The sequence below is a fragment of the Babylonia areolata genome, chromosome 15, assembly GCF_041734735.1.
Source record: "Babylonia areolata isolate BAREFJ2019XMU chromosome 15, ASM4173473v1, whole genome shotgun sequence".
NCBI lineage: Eukaryota > Metazoa > Mollusca > Gastropoda > Neogastropoda > Buccinidae > Babylonia > Babylonia areolata.
Window position 1 is genome coordinate 22,876,205 of NC_134890.1, and position 17,500 is coordinate 22,893,704.

The 17,500-nt window shown below is 42.6% G+C and overlaps 1 protein-coding gene and 1 non-coding gene across 2 annotated transcripts in view; both read left to right on the forward strand.

Annotated features, from left to right (window-relative positions):
* Positions 1-9,955: 9,955 nt before the first annotated feature.
* On the forward strand, positions 9,956-10,047 carry Trnam-cau (transfer RNA methionine (anticodon CAU)). The gene is given in 2 exon segments: positions 9,956-9,992; positions 10,012-10,047. It is a non-coding gene; the product is annotated as a tRNA-Met (tRNA).
* A 4,881-nt stretch (positions 10,048-14,928) lies between these two features.
* Positions 14,929-17,500, forward strand: part of LOC143290492 (solute carrier family 49 member 4-like) — a 33,254-nt gene continuing 30,682 nt past the window's right edge. Inside the window, exons 1-2 of the mRNA XM_076599990.1 lie at positions 14,929-15,006; positions 16,989-17,448. Of these exons, the coding sequence (XP_076456105.1) occupies positions 17,076-17,448 (373 nt within the window). The 5' untranslated portion in view covers positions 14,929-15,006; positions 16,989-17,075. The remainder of the gene's footprint in view (positions 15,007-16,988; positions 17,449-17,500) is intronic.

Genomic DNA, 17,500 nt, shown 5'->3' on the forward strand with positions numbered 1-17,500 from the left:
TTGGCCTAGCAAAACCCATATTTTCCGACGTTACATTTCCCCCCCCCCCCTACATTTTGGATACGTGAAAGAACAGTATTTGTAGAGTGCAAAAACACTTGTAATCGTTTTCAATCGGATTTGTTCCAGGTTTAGCCATTGATGGTGAAAATCTTATCGGTCACAGACTATGATGCTCATTCATTACATTTTATTTTATTTCATTTTTTTCTCAAGGCCTGACTAAGCGCGTTGGGTTACGCTACTGGTCAGGCATCTGCTTGGTAGATGTGGTGTAGCATTATTATATGGATTTGTCCGAACGCAGTGACGCCTCCTTGAGCTGATACTGATACTGACACTGATCATTACATTGCTTTTCGTGATAAGACCAATAACGGGGTTTGACTGTCAAGTCTGTGACTCGTTCTTCTTCATCTTCTTCTTCTCGTTGTTTTTTTTTTTTTTTTTTTCGTCTTCTTCTTCTTCTCGTTGTTGTTGTTGTTGTTGTTGTTGTTGTTGTTCTTCTTCTTCTTCTTCTTCTCGTTGTTTTCCTTCTTCTTCTCGTTTTTTTTTTCTTTTCTTCTTCTTCTCGTTGTTCTTCTTCTTCTTCTTCTTCTTCTACTTCTTCTTCTTCTTCTTCTTCTTTCTTCTTCTTTCTTTCTTTCTTTTTTTTTTATTCAGTAAGATGTTTCTGCAACGCATGCGCAAAATGTCGAATGCAGAAAGAAAAAAAAGAGCGGAAGGAAGGAAAGAAAGATGGATGGGAGGGAAGAAGAAGAAGAAGAAAAAAAAAAGAAGAAGAAAAAGGAGAGGAACTGAGAGAGAAAGACAGACGGACGTAGAAAGAAGTAAAGAAAGAAAAAGAAACACACACACAAAAAAGATAGCACCGAGGGGAAAGAGAGAGGGGGGAGGTGGAGAGACAGACAGACAGACAGACAGTCAGACAGACAGAGAGAGTGGGAGAGAGAGGGCGAGAGGGAGAGAGAGAGAGAGAGAGAGAGAGAGAGAGAGAAGGGGGAGAGAGAGAGACAGGGAGAGAGAGAGACAGAGACACAGAGAGAGGGAGGGAGGGAGAGAGAGAGAGGATATGTACAGAGAAATAAAAATATTGTTAAAAAAAAACCACATTTAAAAAAAAAAAACATTGACTGCCACATGATCTGACACTGTCTGCAAAAGCTTTCAATCTCTCCGCGACTGTTAACGTTGTTTCTTTTTTGTTTTGTTTTGTTTTTTTGTTTTTTTTGTTTTTTGTTGTTGTTTTCTTTAAGCAACGTGTATGTGCAATTCTCTCTCTCTCTCTCTCTCTCTCTCTCTCTCTCTCTCTCTCTCTCTCTCTCTCTCTTCCCCCCTCTGTCTTTCTCTGTCTCTCTCTCTCTGTCTGTCTGTCTCTCTCTCTTCCCCCCCCCCCCCCTCTCTCTCTCTCTCTCTCTCTCTCTCTCTCAGGAACGTACATCCATCCATCCATCCATCCATACATACATACATATATACATAACCTTTTTTTACTGGCATAACAAGTTTATTATTCTTTATTTTAGTCATCATCATCATCAGTAGTAGTAGTAAGTGTTATCAAGGCTAAGGTGAGGACACTTACTGACAGCAAAGAAAATGCCAGTAACTGATTTACTTCAGTCACCGGGCACTACTAAAAAAAACAAGAGAGGCAAGGCCTTCAAGACTCACTTGTGACGCACTAAAAAAAAAAAAAATCTAATCGTTAAAATGTGTTCTGTATTTGTTATTATAAAGCTTCGCGTTAAAAAAAGAAAAGAAAAAAAAAGTCCTAACCAAATTCGAATTAATTCCTCTAGCATTAATTACAGAGTAATTTCCCTTTTTTACCATCTGCACCAAAACGTTTGCAAAATAAATAAAACTTCCATGCTTAGCAAAAGAAGTTCCTGTTTGAACAAAAAAATGATAATAATGACTGCTCTTGTTGTTGGATCAGAATATCAGATCAAAGTGCCAAGTTTAGAGAATACAAAAAAATATAAATATAACAGTAAATGCAGTTTGCATATAATTAGGTTTCATTGTTTTAAACAAGATGACTGGAAAGAACTGAATTTTTCCTATTTTTATGCCTAATTTGGTGTCAACTGACAAAGTATTTGCAGAGAAAATGTCAATGTTAAAGTTTACCACGGACACACACACACACACACACACACAGACAACCGAACACCGGGTTAAAACATAGACTCACGTTGTTTACACAAGTGAGTCAAAAAGAACGATGTATCATCATCAACTGACCGACGCCGGGACGGTCACACTGAACCAGGTGCAGCTTCGAACCAAGTCTCCTCCTGCAAACCGCACTGCGATCAAGTCACCAAACTAATGACCCATCGACCGTCAAGCCCAGAAATGATGCAGCGACTATCATCAAATGCTCAGCTCCCAACCAACTGGGAAAGACTTTCGCAGACTCTTTTACTACTGGAAGAAAACAACAAAAAAAAAAAAAAAAAAAAACGCAGGCGAGTGAAATTCATTTCGCTCTCATAGGCGCGGGACTGGTTTCTGTCGTTGAGGATGGAGGGAGGTGGAGTTGGGTGGGGGGGGCGGTGGAGGGGTTGGGGGGGGGAGAGAGAGTGCAAGGGAAGTGAGGGAGAGAGCGGGAAAGAGAAAGGGGGCGTGGTTTAGTGGTGAAGGAGGGATGTGAGCTGGAGCTGTTGCTGCTGCTGCTGCTGCTGCTGTTGTTGTTGTCGATGTGTTTGCTGGTGGCTACTGGCAGGGTGAAAAGAGAGATGTTGATTCTGCTTTTGTCGTGGCTCCGCCCTCTTCCCACCCCCCCCCCCACCCACCCCAATCCTCCCTCCCCCCCAACTCCTCCCTCCACCCCCTCCCCTACTCAAAATATGGTTGCCTGTAGGTGTCATAATTCATGATCATCTGTTTCTGGGAATTTCGTGTTGTGATGTAGCGTAGTGTTGGGGTAGGGGTGTGGTTGGCTGTGCTGTGCTGTGCTGTGCTGTGCTGTGCTGTGCTGTGCTGTGGTGAATAGCATCTCCTTGCTGCAATGGCCGGGTTCTGTCGCTTGGATTGGCTGCAGTTGCACTGCTTTGCACTGCATTGCGTCAGTTAGGATACTTTCCACTCCGTTGCGTTGCTTTGCATTCCCGGATGGTTGTGCTTTTGTTGTATTAGTGCATTGCGTTGCTTTGCGGCTTGCATCCAGTGTATTGCGTTGGCCGGATAGGATACGTTCCGCTAGGCTGTGTTCAGTGCGTTTGGTTGTACTGAAACTGAAACTGGTTGTGCTTTCTTCAGTTGTGTTGCGGTATTGCGTTGCGTTAGGATACGTTCCACTCCCGGTTGCGTTGCATTGCGATCGGTTGTGCTTTGTTGTTTGTCACCAGAGTGTTGTGTTGCATTGCATTACTCGCATTGTATTGCGTTAGGATAAGCTGCGTCAATTGCGTTGCGTTGCGTTTGATTGTGGTTTGTTATATTGCATTGCGTTGTTTGCATTTCATTGCGTTAGGATAAGTTCGACTCCGTTGCGTTGCTTTGCGTTCGGCTGTGCTTTGCTGTTTTGCATTGCATTGTTTTGCGTGCATTGCATTGCGTTAGGATAAGATACGTTCCACTAAGTTTCGTTGCGTTGCTTTTGATTGTGCCTTTGTTCGACTCCGTTGCATTGCTTTGCGTTTCGTTGTGCTATGTTGCATTACATTGCACTCCTTACATTGTTCTGTGTTAGGATAAGATAGTCCGTTCCGCTAAGCTGAGGTACGGTTGCGTTGCGTTGCGTTGCGTTGCGTTGCGCTTGACTGTGCTTTGTTGGATTGCATTGTTTTGCTTTGCTTTGCTTTGCTTGCATTGCGTTGTGTTAGGATCAGTTTGACTCCTTTGCTTTGATTTGCGTTTGGCTGTGCTTTTGTTGTATTGCATTGCTGTGCTTTGCTTGCATTGCACTGCGTTAGGATAGGATACGCTCCACTAAGCTGCGTTGCGCTGCGCTGCGTTTGATTGTGCTTTGGTTGCATTGCATTGCATATTATTGTTTTGCATCGGTTGCGCTGTATTGCAGTCAGGGATGGTTTGGTTGCATCGCCGCAGCTTAGTCATTCGGATGAGACGATAAACCGAGGTCCCGTGTGCAGCATGCACTTAGCGCACGTAAAAGAACCCACGGCAACAAAAGGGTTGTTCCTGGCAAAATTCTGTAGAAAAATCCACCTCGATAGGAAAAAAAACACAACAAATAAAACTGCACGCAGGGAAAAAAAAGGGTGGCGCTGTAGTGTAGCGACGCGCTCTCCATGGGGAGAGCAGCCCGAATTTCACACAGAGAAATCTGTTGTGATCAAAAGCAATACAAATACAAATACAAAATACAAAATATGTTGTGCATTTGTTGTCGTGCATTCTGTCAGTTGTTTTGCCGGGGCAGCTTTTTCTGGTCACAATAGTTCTCGCCGTGAAACACGGGCTAGAGCAGTCTCCCAGCGGAGATAGAGCAAATCACCATAGTTGTGCTCAGTCAAAGCACGGGGTGTGTGTGTGTGGAGGAGGGCCGGGGTGGGGGGGGGGGGGGGGGGCGGCGAGGTGGGGCGTGGGGGGGGGGGGGGGGAAGCATTTCTTCTTGTATATATTCATCTTAAACTGCCACCACCACCCCCCGCCCCCCGCCCCCTCCCCTCCCGACCGACCCCCAGCCGACACACATACACACATCTCTTCTTGTCCTGTGTCTAAGGAGTGTGTGCAGCAGCTGAATTCAGAAAGACTAGCGCCCAGACCATCACTCAAGGAAGAAATAGACCGCTGGAGAGTTCCGCGGCCATTTTGGATCTTGCGCATGCGCATCTAACTTGTACTCGAAATCGCAAGCAATGTCAAAGCCAAAAGCAGCAGACATGCGCTGTCCCCCCCCCCCCCACCCCCCATTTCTTCAATTAATATAGCCTCCACTGCTACAATCAAACTATGTATAATATATGCACGATAGAAAAAGAACAAAATATGAAGCAAAAAAAAGTCGAAAAAAAAAATACTTTACACCACGCACTTGCCTCACTCTCCTCCCTCCACCACCATCACCACCACTCACACCACCCACCCCAACCCCAACAACCCCTACCCCTAACCCTACCCCCACAGACTCGTGAGAAGACTCGATGCAAAGTCCTTATCACAAATCTCCCGTTTACTGTTGTTTTTTGTTGTTTTTTTTTTCTTCTCCTGAACTTTTCATTCACACTACAGGCATTTGACGTGCCCTCACAGCACGCTTGCCATTGATTTTCACAAGTGTCAGTTTCAGTTTCAGTTTCAGTAGCTCAAGGAGGCGTCACTGCGTTCGGACAAATCCATATACGCTACACCACATCTGCCAAGCAGATGCCTGACCAGCAGCGTAACCCAACGCGCTTAGTCAGGCCTTGAGAACAAAAAAAAAAGGAGGTGAATAAATAATAGATAAGCATACATACATAAATAAATAAATAATTATTATTATATAAAAAGGTAGTAGTAGTAGTAGTAGTAGTAGTAGTAGTAGCAGTAGTAATAATAATAATAATAATAATAATAATAATAAATTTTCACAAATGATTTCTAATTAATCATAATAATAATCAACAGTATGATAGAAAAAAATAATAATACAAATAATAATAATAACAACAACAACAATAATAATAACAATAATAATAATAATAATAATGTCATTTATTTTCAGTCTAATATCATCATCTTAGATATATGAACAGACTATAAGTGAATAAACGACGTCACAGCACACTTTCGGTACTATGTCCAGCTGGAGCAGAGTTCACTTCACTTCACTGCACACACACACACACACACACACACACACACACACACACACACACACACACACACACACGAACGCACGCACACACACACACACACACACACACACACACACACACACACACACGCACGCACGCACACACACACACACACACACACACACACACACACACACACACACACACACACACACCACCCTATCTCCACCCACCCACCCCCACCCCACACCCCCCTCCTCTCATCACCGCTCCTGAACGATCCAGCTGAATGAGTACGGACGGAGCAAAGGGGGGGGGTTAAGCACACATCAATCATCCGTGCGAAGGGAGTTAAACCACGCATCAGTCATCCGTGCAAAGGGAGTTAACCACACATCAATCGATCAACAAAGACGAGGAACGTGGTGGCGGTCTCCACTCTGGGAGGGACGCTCACTCAGTTTGGCTCCGCGACTAAGCCATTATTGTCGTTAGTAGGGGGGTTAGTTGGTGGTTGTCCTAAGTACTGTTGAATCAGAACAGGCACCACTGAACACCACCGAAGTGACTCAGCAGCAGTGCAGGGTCTCCTCTCTGGTGTGTGGCCTCCTGGCGACCTAACATCGATGGTTCCCTGCGGACTGCCGACGCTGGAACTGTGACGGATGAACCCCCGGGTGTGGCCGTGTATGGAAGAATCTAAATGAGCGGCGTGGGGGAAGTAATGCCACTGAAACGGTGCAGATGATGGGGCAGCAAAAAAAAAGGCTTCTTCTCATCGCCTCAACAAAACCATCCACCCACCCACCACCACGGACGTATATATATAGAGAGAGAGAGAAAGAGAGACCATTATAAGTCCGCGCTACCCACCCCAGTCCCCCTCCTCCACCCCCCTCCGCCCCTCCCTATCCTCCCAAGCCCCCCACCCACCCCCATCCCCCACCCCGCCCCCCTCTCTCTCCACGCTCTTTTATGTGTGTGTGGTAGGCAAAGGTCCGAGAGCTTTCCTTTGGAAGCAATCGCTCATTTTCTATTTACACTCTCTCTCTTTGCCTGTGAAGCTCCGTCAGGCTTGGTTGGAGTGTGGGACGACCCGTTAAATGACCATCGTCACACAGCACCGTTCCTCTTCTTCTTGTTTGTTGTTGTTAGGTGGGGGGGGAGGGCCGTGGGGGGTGGGGGGGGGGGGAGGGGGAGGGCCAGGGGGCGGAGGGGGGGAGAGGTGCAGGGTAATTTGGGAGATGGTGTGTGTGTGTGGTGTGTGTGTGTGTGTGTGTGTGTGTGTGTGTGTGTGTGTGTGTGTGCATGTGTGTGTGTGTGTGTGTGTGTGTGTGTGTGTGTGTGTGTCTCGGGGCTCGTGAACGTTTATGTGTGCATTTGTTTTTGTGCTTTCATATCTGTGAAACTGCATGTTTGTTGGGCCGGGTATCTGTTATGCATGTGTGTGTGTGTGTGTGTGTGTGTGTGTGTGTGTGTGTGTGTGTGTGTGTGTGTGTGTGTGTGTGTGTGTGTGTTTTATATTTATTCGCTTATTTGTTTATTTATTATCATTATTGTCTTTTTAGTAGTAGTAGTAGTAGTAGTAGTAGTAGTAGTATCATGATCATGATCATCATTATGATTATTATTATCATATTATTATCATGTTCTTTGTTTCTTTTTTTTCTTTTACTTAAAAAAAAAAAATCATTTACTTATTTATTTCTTTGTTGTTGTTTGTTTTGTTTTTTTGTTGTTGTTTTTTGTTTTGTTTTGTTTTTTGTCTCTCAAGGCCTGACTGAGCGCGTTGGGGTTACGCCGCTGGTCAGGCATCTGCTTGGCAGATGTGGTGTAGCGTATATGGATTTATCCGAACGGAGTGACGCCTCCTTGAGCTACTGATACTGATACTGTTGTTTGTTGGCCTGTACTATGTGCAGGGGTAGGGTGAGGAAGGGAGGGGGGAGTTGGGAGGGGGGCCGGTGTGGAGGGGGGGGGGGTAGCGAGGGGGGAAGCGGTTTGTTGGGGAAGGGGAGGGGAGGGGGATAAGGGGGTGGTCCAGGGGGGTTTTGGGATCGTACAAGAAAAACTCTCTCTGTAGAGGTTATCTTAGCCTTTGTTTTGAGGAGATCGGGAGACCTTGCCTTGCCTTGCCTTGAGATGTTTTTCGTTTCTTATTGTTGTTATTGTTGTTGTTGCTGTTCTTCTTCTTTTACTTCTTCTTCTTCGTCGTCAGTCGTCGTTGTAACAATCTTCTTCTTCTTCTTCTTCTTTTCTTCCTCCTCATCTGTCTTTTCTTCTCTCTTTTTCTCCTTCTCTCCTTCTTGCAGCCTCTTCTTCTTCCCTTCTTCTTCCCGATTCCCTTCCTCTTGTCACTGTTTCTCCTCTTCTTCTTTATTTTGTCATTCTTCATCTTCCTCTTCTTCTTACTCTTCCTCTTACGTGTGTGTGTGTGTGTGTGTGTGTGTGTGTGTGTGTGTGTGTGTGTGTGTGTGTGTGTGTGTGTGTGTGTGTGTGTTCCTATTTAACTGTACAATACACATACTACTTCCTACTAACTGCCCACTCAGTATGCCCTCTGGTATGTACGGCAGTAAGCCCACCAGTCTTGTCCGTTTAACTCTCTCCATACGAACGGCGAAAGAGACGACGTTAACAGCGTTTCATCCCAATTACCATCATCAAAATATCGCAAGCGGAACGTTCTTATACTGAAGAGATGAATGTTGACAAAGAATACCACAGTTCTGACGACGGAAGCTAAAGGTTGGGTCATTCAGACACCCACTGGACATCCGAGGGGTCTGTGTAGAGAAGAGAGGACTGGCCGTACTGAGTGAGTTAATGGTTCAGTCTCTGCGTGGTGCACAAGGTGTGCTTCAAGGATACTTCTTCTTTTTCTTCTTCTGCGTTCGTGGGCTGCAACTCCCACGTTCACTCGTATGAACACGAGTGGGCTTTTACGTGTATGACAGTTTTTATCCCCGCCATGTAGGCAGCCATACTCCGCTTTCGGGGATGTGCATGCTGGGTTATGTTCTTGTTTCCACAACCCACCGAACGCTGACATGGAGTACAGGATCTTTAACGTGCGTATTTGATCTTCTGCTTGTGTATACACACGAAGGGGGTTCAGGCACTAGAATATAGAATAACCAATAGAATAACCCAATAGAATAACCTGGTGTCTCTTGCCTCTTACGTCATTGGTACGAACTAGGTAGCCCTCCTCAGACTAGTTTGTCCCCGAAGATGAATGGTGCTGCTGCTGCCTTGTCGTTGAAGCCCACGACTTGTATACAAGTAAGTCTGTGTTCATGCCCACTCCTCACCCAAATCCAGAGGCGCGTTTCTTACAAACACGCTTGTCTGGCAAGGTTATTGCGAGACACGCGAGGAAGGCGAGGTGTGTGGGTGGATTTTTTATTTTATTTTTATTTTTTTTTTTTTTTTTTAACCTTCAAATTGAAAGTCCAGCGCTGTGACCACTCGGCTGCTGAGCCGACTACCCCCTTGGAACTACAACTGGACACCCATCGGGACAACAATTCCCACTAACTCCCCATTTGCCACCGATTAAACTACCGCGGAGAAAACCATCTCGGAAAGAGAGAGAGAGAGAGAGAGAGAGAGACGCATAGACAGGGAGGAAACTCTTCAACAAACGTTTATCATGTGTGCCGAATGTGTGTGTACGTATTTGTGTTTGCGTGCGTATGTGTGTGCGTGCTTGTGAGAGGGAGTGTGTGTGTGTGTGTGTGTGTGTGTGTGTGAGAGAGAGAGAGAGAGAGAGAGAGAGAGAGAGAGAGAGATGTTATTTGTACCATGGTATGATATGGGGTGGACGTGGATTTTCAGCTTTTCAGCGGAAGGGAGCAAACCATGTTAAAGACAATAACAAAATGAGTCTTTCGGTAGCCTCCCCTAGATGCACTTTAACTCCACCTTCCGCGTATCAATTCTTTTTCTCTCTCTCCTTAACACACACAAGGTGGAGAACTTCATTGCTGTCAATCCAGACAACGTGGCAATGGTGGTGGGCTTTGGACAACATCATCCCTGTCAGTGGAGTTGGAAAAAAAATTTTTCAGTGGTAGAGGTTGACTACTTTGCTGCTGCTGAAGTGGACAATATGGATAGTCCTGCAGAAGTGGTGGGAAATGATACATGCCGGTGCTGTGAGGTGTGGGACATCATCAATCCTGCTGCTCTGTGCCTCGATAGCGCAGTAGGTAGCGCGTCAGTCTCATAATCACTGAAAACAGAAACGATCTGAAGGTCGTGAGTTCGATCCTCACTCGGGGCATTACTTTTTAAGCGCGTTGGGTTACGCTGCTGGTCAGGCATCTGCTTGGCAGATGTGGTGTAGCGTATATGGATTTGTCCGAACGCAGTGACGCCTCCTTGAGCTACTGATAGTGAAACTGTGGGGAAAACGAGAGCAGGGAAAAGTGAGGTAAGATTGCAGGCGTGTGTTCCTTTTGTCACTATGGTAAGTAAGTTGCACGTGCTATGCAAATCATAACAGCTGTTATTACTCTGTTACTTGTCAGCTGAGAACAGAGCCGAACTAAAAGGTTACAAGATAATTTTTGTAATGATTAATAAACAATAAGGAGTAGTATTAATTCTTTACATGGGCATAAAGGGCACCATTTTAACTTAATGTTATTTACACTACTAATTCAACTAGCACATGGGTACAAATTCACATACTTTCTCTTTTAAAAGAAACTCTGGGTTTCCAATCATTTGACATGTGCACACAGCAGTAATGACAGAAGAAATGTGCAAACGCATTTTTCTAATACTTTGTTTCTTATTCTAGATTGACATAGCCTTTTAATCCTGAACAAAACAAGCTAAATACAAACGATACAGAACAAACACGTGGTTGTCTCGTTAGGAAACTGATTTTCAACGTAGTCTTCTCTTAACTTCTAGAGCTGAACACACAGTTCTTAATTTTGCTATGTACATTATACAAAACATCTAATATTAGAGATACTCCTGTATTTTGAATACGGCAAAGTATGTTTATGTGTGCATGCTTGTGTATTCCTATGGTTGTAAGTATTTGATTATGGGTTCCTAAAAACACGTACATGAGTTTATGTGCGAAACTTACATGCATGTGAATACACACACACATATATAATACATAGGTTACAGGTGTGTGTGTGTGTGTGTGTGTGTGTATATATATATATATGTGTGTGTGTGTGTGTGTGTGTACGTACGTACATACAATGAGTGAGTGAGTGAGTGAGTGAGAGTGTGTGTGTGTGTGTGTATTCGTATACCATTTTAACGATTTTGATTAAGGTGAGTGTGTGTGTGTGTGTATATGAGAGATAAGATTTGCATATATTCATACTTTGTGATTTCTTTTTGTTGCAAGATGTGGTGTACTTATTATAGTTCACAACCCCCTTCAAATGGAGCTTTTAGCTTACTGAATAAAATCCTGATTCTGAAAATTCTTATTTTCGCTTGGTATATGACTCGAAATTAAAGAATAATGAGGCTAAGAGAGCAAAGGATTAATAAACAATACAGAGTGGTAACTCTCCATGTAATGTTTGTATGCATTGTGTTCATAATAACAGACTTGTGGTGTAAACTTTCTAAATATCAAATGCAAAATTTATGGGTATATCATCTACATAATTGTTATAATATATACCTCATCGACCCCCTTCTACTATCGCCGAGAGTAAATAGACTTTAAAAAAAAATCGATTTACATTGTGATTGTGATCCAGTCAGTGATTCTCACGAACTGTTGTGTTGTATTGACATCTCTCACAAAGTTGTCCAGTTGTGAAGACTACAGACTGTTGTGTGTGTTGCAGAAGCCACAGAGAGGGAACCGGCAGGAGACAGATCCGCCTTAAGGCAGCCCCTCCCCCTTCCAGATAATCCTCCGGATGGATCTCCTTCATAATCCAGGGCCGATACGCCGATACAAAATGGGTCCAAAATTTAATGTGTGCAATAAGACAGTTCTTTCTCACGATAAAACAGACTAAATCATACTGATCACACTGATGTAAAGTTTACCACTGTTGAGGGGCGGGAACAAAATTCAATTTTTATTTTCATAATCAATTTTCACACTTCTGGCCGCGAGAGAGCGCCTTACAAGAGTCACAAGGTGAGAGCGTGTGAGGGAGGTTACGCAAGCGCGGAACGCAGCTCTCCATAAGGCGTTTTGCGCGGTTCAGTACATGTGACTGTCTTCTGCCGCGCTGATGCTGACCTACACCTCTGTGAGCAGGACACTGCGGCACATAACAGATACCAAACAGAAAGTAAGAGAGGTCGTTTGGGTCAAACGGAAACAAACATTTTGAATTTCATGTATTTTATACTAAACTGGTAGAGGACGCAAACTTGGATTTGTTAATGTTTTCCACTTTCTTACCAGTTATGACATTTACCAAAGAATGAAATCAGTATTATACTGACTGCAAAGGTGAATTTGCGAAGGCAGCGCTGGATCATTTGATTAAGTACAATTTTGTTGACACTTTGCGCATTGCACAAGAAATACTTCATGCACTGCTTATTAACGTGTAGAACATACACATAAAAAAAAAAAAAAAAAAAAGACATTGGGTGAACACAGGGGGCACTGTTCACACAATTCAGAAAGTATGGAAAACAGATGATGTCAAAATCGACCAACATCATGTCTTGATGTGAAAAGAACGTCGGTATAACATATTTTCTTTGGAAATGAACCGGTATTTGCAAATGTGACTCACAACTTTCGCGCAGTAGACGTCAGTTTAGCGCAGGAAAGAGAATGCATCTGGCTGGAGTATGAAGGTGGCAAAATGGAACTGCGTCAGATAGTCGTGAAGAGCAAAGACTGCTTGGAAGATTAAATGAGACAATCTCCATAACTCGCTGGAAATGGGGGTCTCTGTCTGATTCAATATACACATGTGTTTACATTGTTTATTCAAAGGTTTCGCATGTTATCGGTATTACAACTGAATAAAGAAATATCTGCAACAATTTTGTTTGAATCTGTTTTGTTCCTGTGTCATATGTGTTGAAAATGACTAAAAAACATCCAAACTTTCAGCGCCATTTTGTGACATGGCAATGTGCCTTAAAATGAAGTGGTCAGAAACAGTACAAACCTTATCAAACCCAGTCCATATATAACCTGATAAATATTTATTTCTTGTTCTAATGAAACATCTATCATCAATAAAAATGGTATACTGTGTTTGAAATATTTCGCAAAAGACCCGCGTGACGGTCGTAAACAAGCCGTTCCGCTTGACATGTTTTTCATTCATTCAAAGCAAGCACATGAATACACTACGCATTCTTTACTTTCAACAGGTGGTCAACACGTGAATCTCCCAGACAGCACATACACTTAATTATTTTCTGGAAACCTCCAAGAAAATATGACGACGAATGAAAAGCGTTGGGATATACCTAAGAAAACAACAACTGAACACTAACCCAGTGTTTGCAGTGAGCATTCTACTGATGTGTGAAATGAACAGGAACTGTTGGAATTTCACTTTTAACTTTACTGTTATTTTGTGTTGAGAATCTATTAATTTTGTTTCATCGGATAAAACCTATAGGAGAAACAAAGGTAACACTGAGTGAAGCAGAAAGTTCGACGTTGGTTTACGCTGCTGGTCAGGCATCTGCTTGGCAGATGTGGTGTAGCGTAGATGGATTTGACCGAACGCAGTGACGCCTCCTTGAGCTACTGATACTGTATATTTACATACAAATGCTTTAAAGAATTTGCAGAAAGCAACAACAACAACAACATTACACTACATCAGTGAATATTTAGTGGGTCTTGTTTGTTTGTTCGAATGAATTGTGTTAAAGAAATATATATATATATATATATATATATATATATATATATATATATATATATATATATATATATATATATATATATATATATATATATATATATATATATACATATATATAAGAAAGGATTATTTAGTGGGGCAAATGCTATACTCGTATGTTTACAGCAAACATAGGGCATTTGTTGTTATATTGGAAGAAAACCTTATTGGATTTAGAGATTTTTAAATAATTGAATTTCTGTTACAATGTTCCTGAGGTACAGAAATGAAACAGTGAAAGTTTATTGATTTGATACATATCATGTTTGGACACACACACGCAGATAAGGTCAGGAAGTTGTGGGTACAATATGTTGATTATTTTTCGTGTTATTGAGCTGATGTAATGTGTCATGCAAAAGAACACTGAAAGTGTTTTTTACTTTTATTTTTTGTTTGGGAGAAAAGGAGGATGTCATGTACAACACCTATTAACGGGAAACAACCCAAAACAGTAAGAATGTTTGGGCGGTCGGAGTGATAACCCTTGAAAGGATTGAAGATGGCTTTACATGGTCTAACATCGTTGTGAAACAATTAAATGATCAGGCCAGACGGACAATGATGGCACTGTTAAGAAAAAGCAGACAACTTCAGCTCCTTATATCCTGTCAATTAAACTTATTCAATTCACTGGTCATGCCAATATTAACATATGGTTGTGAAGTTTGGGGTATTAACTGCGTTGACATTGCCGAATCATTACAGTTGGAATTCTGTAAACACATACTCCGGCTAAAGGAAAGCACTCAAAACTGTTTTATCTGTGGTGAAACTGGATATTTCACCATGTTTGTGCAATGTATATTGCCGAATGATAAAATTCTGGCACAAGTTGTCCATTGACACTTAAAAAATTATCCTCTCGTATGCTGAATACATTAAATGAATGTTTTGATTTTCCAATACACAAAAATGACTGGTTACTTAAAAGTGGCAAAATCAGATCAATAATCTGTAAATGATTCCAAGTACATAAACGTAAGTGTCTCTTTAACAAACATCATGCATTAAACTTCATGTTTGTCTCAGTGATTCAGCTAAGACTAGTTGATTAATTCATCGTCATTAATCAAGCAGCCCTTGGTCAAGTAGGGAGATGTCGTGTTTTGTTTTTTGTTTTTGTTTTAAGGGTTGATTGGAGAACACATTGACGGAAGAAATCAAAACCAATCGAAAATATCTCCAGTTGATTGATGGAACAAGGCCCAAAGTGTCTGTGTGTTTTGGGCATATTCCGATAAAAAGATAGGTCTTCATGTGAATTGTCTGCTCTTTGTTGTCATACAAATCATGTGATCGTGTGGTTTGGTGGTTCAAGCGATTGGAGAGTGAGATAGAAAGGCCAGTTTACGACGGTGAGTTAGCTACATGGCAAGTTGCTATCATTTTTTTTTTCGTTTCATTATGGGTATTACCCATTATATGTATTTTTCATGCAAACCACCTGTTTCTATGAATCACACATCGATCTTTTCCTGACACCAAAACTGAAGTTATAACTGAATGTGGTGCTGTGTCCAAGACATATTTCGCGAAGGCCATGGTAGAGATTAGTTCAACGACCTATCGGCATCACGCCCTTATGGTCAAAAGGCCATGGTCAGACTGTAGCTATTTGTAGCCGTAGCGATGGGGCGGTCACTGAAACAACCTGCCTGAAACAGCTATGGCAGCAGACACCTTGGACACCTTTAAGTCTAGGGTGCCCCCCAGTCAGTAGTTAATTAGATAATAGGTCCCTTACCCCCCTCCCCCTTCCCACCCCCACTTTTACCCCAATACTTTTGTTTTTTTAAATTTATTTTTGGGGCCCTGCTGCCTTAGATCAGTAAGGGACCGGCTAGCTCGGAAGGGCGAAAAGTGAAGTGATAGTAGCCAGCCCGAGAACCCACTTAGAGTAGGACTAGGTTTTCATCCTCACTAATAGGTCTGTTGCTTTCTGTAGTTTGTTTTTCTTTCATCGCAACCCAACAAAATGGTGTAAAAATCAAATTGATGATTGTGGCTGTCAACGCAGTGAAAGTGAAAGTGTCACTTTTAGACGAGGGGCCAGAACGATGCAGTTCTCGAGACCTGAAGTGTTTGATTCAGCCTGTGTCATAATCAAAACATGTCAGTTTTTGTCACACAATAACGATAAACCTGAAAATAGATCGAAATCATGTGACAAAATTTCAACCACTATCTTTGTTATATCTTTGTTTTTCAATGTAGTATATAGTTTTATAAGTTTGAACACACACACACACACACACACACACACACAGAGAAAATCCAAAGCATCGGTGATAGACCTTTTCCAGGTATGGATGACATAATGTAAAAAAAAAATGTATACTGGTACTTGGTAGTAGTACTCCCCTCTCTCTCCTTTTTTTTTTTTTTTTTTTTTTTTTTTGCTGTTTGTTTCTATATCATTATGTCTGACTGTTGCACACCCACATTATCAGCTCCACACACTCAGGTAGGTGCAGAAAAGTCACCGTCCCATGTTGCAGTCCAGTACTTTCAGTCATCAGGATATTCATTATTTGTCTGTAGTTGGTGGCACCAGCATTCCTCACGTCTGTTCCTCATTGATAGTCTGCTGGGTGAGTGGTGATTAGATCTGTTAGATGGCTGTGCAAGGCATGTCTGTAATGTTATATCATGAAGGTGGCAGAATGGTTAAGATGCTTATCTGCCAGTACAGTGCCCGTGACGGTCTGGGTTCAAATCCCAACCATTCTCCCAAGTTTGACTGGAAAAATCAAAGTGTGTTCACTCATTCGGATGAGATGATAAACCAAGGTCCCGCATGCAGCATGAACTTGGTGCACTGAGAAAGAATCCGTGGCAACACAAGGGTTGTCCTCTGGTAAACTTCTACAGACGAAATCCACTCTGATAGAAACACACACACACACACACACACACACACACACACACACACACACACACACACAGAGAGAGAGAGAGAGAGAGAGAGAGAGAGAGAGATATGCATGCAATGAAGGCCTGACAAAATGCATCGGGTTATGCTACAGGTTGGGCATCTGCCTAGCACTGTAGCAGGTGTGGTTTTGTATGCCTATTTGTCTGAATGCAGTGACACCACCTTGAGAAACTGAAACCTCTCACACTGAATATCTGGTGCACAGCCATTGAACAGATCCACATACTCAGCACAACTATCAGGAAGAGATGTGGGAAATTCTGGTGCCACCAATTACATTTACATGTGATTCAACAGAATCATTTCTGTTTTTCTCAATTTTTTTCATTCTTTCGGATATGGTTTTCTCTTCTAGTTCAATTCTTTCATTACAGTATGTTACTTTTGCTTCTGTTTCTACAGATCTCAAGTTTAACAAAACCATTTGTCCAACTGGAAAGTGAAACAGTCTGAGAGCAACAGTGTGTGTGTGACTGACAATCAGCCAACATGTCTGCAACACAACCTTTGCTCAGTAAACGAGATGAAGACATTTCTGGTGAGCCCGCATCACAAGGATATCAGTCCATCAATTCTGACCTGAATCAGGGTCTTATCTACTCTGCATCCAGTGATTCAGTAGACCAGGGGGCTCAGAGAGGGGAAGAAACAAAGGTATACAAACGGCGTTGGTATCTTCTGCTCCTGTTTTCTTTGATGTGTGGTACCCAAGGATGTGTGTGGAACACTTTTGGCCCCATCTCGCCCACAGTGGGGGAGGCATTTGGCTGGGACAATGGTAACATTGGTTTGCTGACCAACTGGGGACCCATCTCCTTTATTTTGGCAACTGGGCCGCTCATTTGGATTATGGAGGTCAAAGGTTTGTGCTTTTATGTTGGTGTGTGTAGCTGAAAAAGGATTGTGTGTGTGTT